Source organism: Zea mays, chromosome 10 (genome assembly GCF_902167145.1).
Source record: "Zea mays cultivar B73 chromosome 10, Zm-B73-REFERENCE-NAM-5.0, whole genome shotgun sequence".
NCBI classification, from domain to species: domain Eukaryota; kingdom Viridiplantae; phylum Streptophyta; class Magnoliopsida; order Poales; family Poaceae; genus Zea; species Zea mays.
Window position 1 is genome coordinate 75,320,981 of NC_050105.1, and position 5,231 is coordinate 75,326,211.

The window sequence follows — 5,231 nt, forward strand, 5'->3', positions numbered from 1 at the left end:
TTCTATACACTGGAGCAACAACATAATCGTACATTCATTTTTATTTTTATGACAATAATGCTTATATATAGAGTTCCATCAAGCTAGCATCCTATATGGCTGCTGGTATCATCGTCATGACCTGACCTTCAAGAAGACACTGTGGCTTTATATTATTCCAAAAGCACATAATATATCTAATAATTGCTTATAATTAAGCTTCGAGCCTCGTCATTCCGGAATTGGCTCCACGAACAGTAGCTGTATCATTTCCTTGAGTGCTTCTGAAGAAGTCAATGCGTCACGATCCCTGTACATATTATCCGTGGTTCTTGAGAAGTCAAACACTAGCTGTGGCACAACCTTTGGGAGCCCTTTCAGCGCAAGGGATTGCTCCAGCATATCCTTCCATGAATCTTCGATAAGCTCTTTTATCTTTTCACATGCATCATCCATTGTTATTCCATGCTCCTTCATGTAACAATGGACAGTGGACGGACTATGGTCTTTTGTTTGCTCACGCTGCGTCATTAATTAGTGAGAAGGAATTGTCAGGTGTGTGCATGCATGCTTGATTGCAGATGTAAACATATTATCATAAATACCACGAATGGAATCTACCGAATTCATTATACATGCCTGCCAAATCGACAGTGTTAAAAGGAACTCAAATATACAGATTTTGCACAAAGTAATACACTTTCTCGAACAAGCGCAATATTGTTCGTTTGGCTTTAATCCGTACCGGAGTATTTTTTTTCCCTATGTATTGTAGCTACAATAATTTAAACAGCCGGCTTTAATATAAAGCGAACACGCATAGCTTGTTTAAGGATAGAGAAATTCCACCTTGGTCGATTCGACATCGTTGGAGAGCCGTACAAATGAACCAAAAGTTCTTATAAATTGTGGAAAGCTCAAAGCCCACTCGAAGGTCTCCTTTGTTATCGACATATCACCCATCCCAGCATATGCAGAACATGTTAGAGCATTGGCTCCGATGGACTCTGCTGAAACCTTGAGGTGTTCACTCATTGTCGCCACATAATCCTCATCACGCCATTTTATTTCCTTGGTGTATAGCTCAACTAAACGCTCCATCTGTATGAAACACGGAAACGTACGTGTTACTTATGATCATGATATTGTTGCTGTCAGATATACTACCTCCATCCTCCAATAATCTGTCGTCCCTTAGTTTATTTTTGAACTAAAACATAACAAGTAAAAAAGAACCGAGGGAACACGTAATATGCAATAACTCAAAAAAAAACACAAAGACTGTTTCCTTAAGTTCCACTGCTTGTAAAAAAACAATTCTGTTTTGATTTGCATCTTTATGAGCAATACAGTTACAAGGAAACAATTAATAGGAAATAAGGCATCTCATGAATAGCTAACTCAACACCACATGTATCCAAGCCATGGAATGGTTTTAATATTAAGATATTATATTTTTGTGTTTTTTCACGACTGTGGCATAATTCATTATAGAGCACAGTGTTTATTAATTTCTAGATGATTACAATGACTGTGTGTTCTTTGAGGATGCTCTCATGCACATATAAGGCACTCATAAGAGGGTATATAATATGTAGAATACTTGCCGCCTGTTTTAGGTAGAGCACACGGTAGCTCTTCTCTGGCCCTAAAGCATCCTCAAATGACTGAAATGTCTCCAACATCAATATGTAGAAATCCTTCATGTACTCTGGAAGGAGATGTATTGCACTTTCGTCCCATCTGCATTTTACAAAATGAGAACATTGTGTCCTATATAGTATTAAAGCTGCAGTATTCAAATATCAACGACTGATCTCTAACTTTCATTGAACAATATTATCATTTGAGGGTACATAAGTTTGTTTAATGCTTTCCTTACTTTACATATTGCATTATAAAAATATATTTCAATGATTTCTATGGTTAACATTTGTTCTACACCATGAACCTTTTGTCCCCTTTTATTTTACCGAAACCAATGTAAAATGATGCAAGAAGGCACATGCCTATGTGTACATCAGGCTTATATGCCTATGTGTTAAATAGTTAATACAAGTACTATTTCTAAAACACAAACTATATATATATATATCTGACATGTGTGGTTTGCAAAAACCGTTACCTGCCAAACGCTTCAGCGAATTTCATGCAATCTTCAGTGGTACCATGTGTATCAAACATATCATCGATTATTGTAATAAGTCCCGTGATCTTTGTCAGTATAATTCGGGAAAGGGAGTATGGCGGATCATAGCATGCTCCATTCATCCAGAAATACTCCTCTACAATTCTATCTCTAACAAAGGTCAGCTTTGATTTGGCTATCATCTCGTTCCACCACCTACCACATGCATGTTCAGATAACAATTAATAAGCCAATTAAAACATGAGAGAGAGAGAGAGCACCATCAGTTAATTCGAAGTGAGAGATGAAAACAATCTTACGCTGAGCAATGCTTTAGCTCTTCACAGAAATCAAGTTGCTGAAGGTTAAAATTCAGTTTCGCAAGCTCCAATACGGCTTCGTTTCGCGTCGCCTCCGTTTCGTAAATGGGTATGTAGTTTCTCGCTTCTAGTATCCCAACCCTTCTGAAGAGAGGGGTACGAAGGGAAGAAGACACCTCCTTTGCAAATGGCGATTCTGGAAGAAGTCGTCCAAGGAGATCTTGGAGGCGGAGTCTAGTCGATGAAATCGCTTCGTCTAGTACCTCCTCTCCATGCTTCCACAGATATGCTGCGTTATATAAGCTTAACAAGCTTCTCGTGTCAGCAGCAGCACAGGCGAAGCCGCCTTCTTCTGTTTTGAAGCTCAGAAATACATCTGCAAAATTGGGTCATGACGAAGAATAGTAGTTATATTATATGTCCTGTTTCAAATTTAAAATATTTGTTTCAAATTTAAAATAGTGGAAGATATACGATGTTATATATATACCTGATGGCACATCGTAGCCGTTCTTTCGAAGAAGGTAGAACCGCTGCGAAACCAAGTTAAGATCTTTCACATTGTAATCGGAGTTGCTGTAAATTTGGTGCAGCAACTTGTCTATCTCGTTCTCGTAGTAGTAACCCAGTCCAAGTCTTTGCAATGTTAATATAAGATTCACTGTTTCTGGTAGTTGATCAGTCGTCGAGCCCTTCAAAACCTTCCTAACACGTTCTCTTAAAACCTCAGCTCGTTCTTTCATGTTTGCTCGCTGCAGAGGACAAAGTATATATATATAGGTCAATTATTTCGTCACATATATTCCCAGATCAATGTTAGTTTCATCTACATATATATGCGAGCAAAGTTTATCCCCTGACGAAATTCTACTACCTGGGGTGCAGTTGGCGGCTGGTAGGTCAGGAAGAAACTGCCCCACAGGCTTGGGTGGAAGGTCGAAGAAGCCTTTGGCAGCTCCTCATCAGCTGCCTTGCTGGAACGATGTGCTGGAGGAGACGCCATGTTCTCGATCGGTTCCAGTCTAGCTAGTATTTTCTTGATGGTATTTCTGATCGATTTGTTGGTGCCTATATATGCGTTGCGTTGCAGAGGTATATATAGGCGATTCATGCATGCATGACGCCAAGCAATACTTGCTAAAAGCCAGGTACCTTTGTGACGATGACAGCGGTCTCTTCATGCCGCAGACGGCGTTTTTTCTTCTTTTTGCATGTGTAACGTTTTAAATGTTGCTCTGCCGGCTAACGATTCTTATTTATTTGGTCTAAGAGAATGAATATGTTCCAAGTGCTTATTATCAGAGGAAGATGACCTAAGTCCACACAGGAAAACAGAAGAAGTCTCGTTATGTCCAACGGCCGTAAGAGCAACTCTAATAGTTATGTAAATTTTAGCTCTCTAAATCACAGATTTAAGAAGTTCCTAAATAACTTTAGGAGTAAAAAAATGTGAGTTCTCTAATAGTTCTCTAAATATAAGTTGTAGTTTTGTTTTGTATCTATCCACATAAAAAAATAAAGTCACAAATGTCATCAATTACCTTCATTATCTACATAATGCAATAAACATTTTTGTTTAGGGAGTTGCTAAATGGTTGCCAAATGTAGAGAGAAAATAAGGTTAGACGAGAAGTTGTTAAATTTAGAAAGTTCATTTAGAGAATTGTTGGAGATGAGTTTTTGTGTTAGCTACTTAAATTGTTGATTTAGAAAGTCTATTAGAGAACTACTGGAGTTGCTCTAAGAGGAGCCATTTGACACAGAGAAAAGTTCCAACGGCCTACGGTAGCCGTCAAAATAATATTTATATCCAATAACCTTCTAACAGCCGTCGGACATTATTGGATATACCCCTCACGCCATTTCAGCCTCCACGGTTCGCACGTGCCTGTGCCTGCTCTGGTCGCCTCTCGCTCGCTCGTCGCCGCCTCTCGCCCGCTCACCGCTGCCCTCGCTGCTGCGCCTGCCACCCGCCCCTGCCGCACTGCCACCGTCGTCGCTGCGCCCGCGCCAGCAGCCGTCTATGCTTTGGTCGAGGGTTGTCACGTGCACCCCAAGACAATATGAGTTATAATATTTAATTTGATGTAATCATACTAATTGACTTCTATTAAAAGGGCAAATTGCGAACACAAGGTTGACTTGTCCCTTGTGGTTCGGGTTGATGATGAGTGATTGTCAACGGGTAGCACTCTGGGGTAGTCAGTGGACTGACTAGAGTGTGAGATTATGCTTGTGCAACCATGCCGGTCGACTTGTGGTGTACAGGTATGGAGCACAGGAACGGTGGTCGATGGACCGAGAACGGTGAAGGGCGAGTGCTGGGTCTTGACTGACGGATTAGAGCAGCCAGGTGACCAACCTTGGTGGCTGACACCCGGGACACGCACTTGTGTGAGGACGTGGTGGAGTGGACCATGTTGCCGGCGTGGTCGAGGACTGGCGAGACACGCGTCTGATTGTGAAGGACGTGCACGAGGTGCGGTGCTCTTGGCAGGTTTGGTGGTTTGGGCCTCAAAACCACCCAACGCTACAGATGGCGGGTTTTTGCTGAGTTTGGGCCTCAAAACACGACAATGGCGGTTCCGGAGGGAACCGGTGGCGGCACGAGGCGTGATCACGAAGAGTGCGTCAAGGCGAAGCAACTCTGTGTGAAGGACGTGGTCGTCGGATCGAAAACCTAGGAGTTGGTCCATTTCGCCTCCGATGGAGTGGATAGGCTCTATGTAAATAAGGGTAGTTTTGGAAGTGAGAATAACTCTCTATAAATAGAGGGGATGGCTGGTTAGTTTAGTATCCCTTGG

General features: G+C 41.5%; 1 protein-coding gene across 1 annotated transcript; it reads right to left on the reverse strand.

Annotated features, from left to right (window-relative positions):
• Nucleotides 1-210: 210 nt before the first annotated feature.
• Nucleotides 211-3,430, reverse strand: LOC103641226 (inactive sesquithujene synthase-like). Its single transcript, NM_001301548.1, is given in 7 exon segments — nucleotides 211-501; nucleotides 829-1,080; nucleotides 1,587-1,722; nucleotides 2,105-2,323; nucleotides 2,428-2,803; nucleotides 2,918-3,179; nucleotides 3,302-3,430. Coding segments are annotated over 7 exon segments (1,665 nt in total).
• Between the last annotated feature and the right edge of the window lie 1,801 nt (nucleotides 3,431-5,231).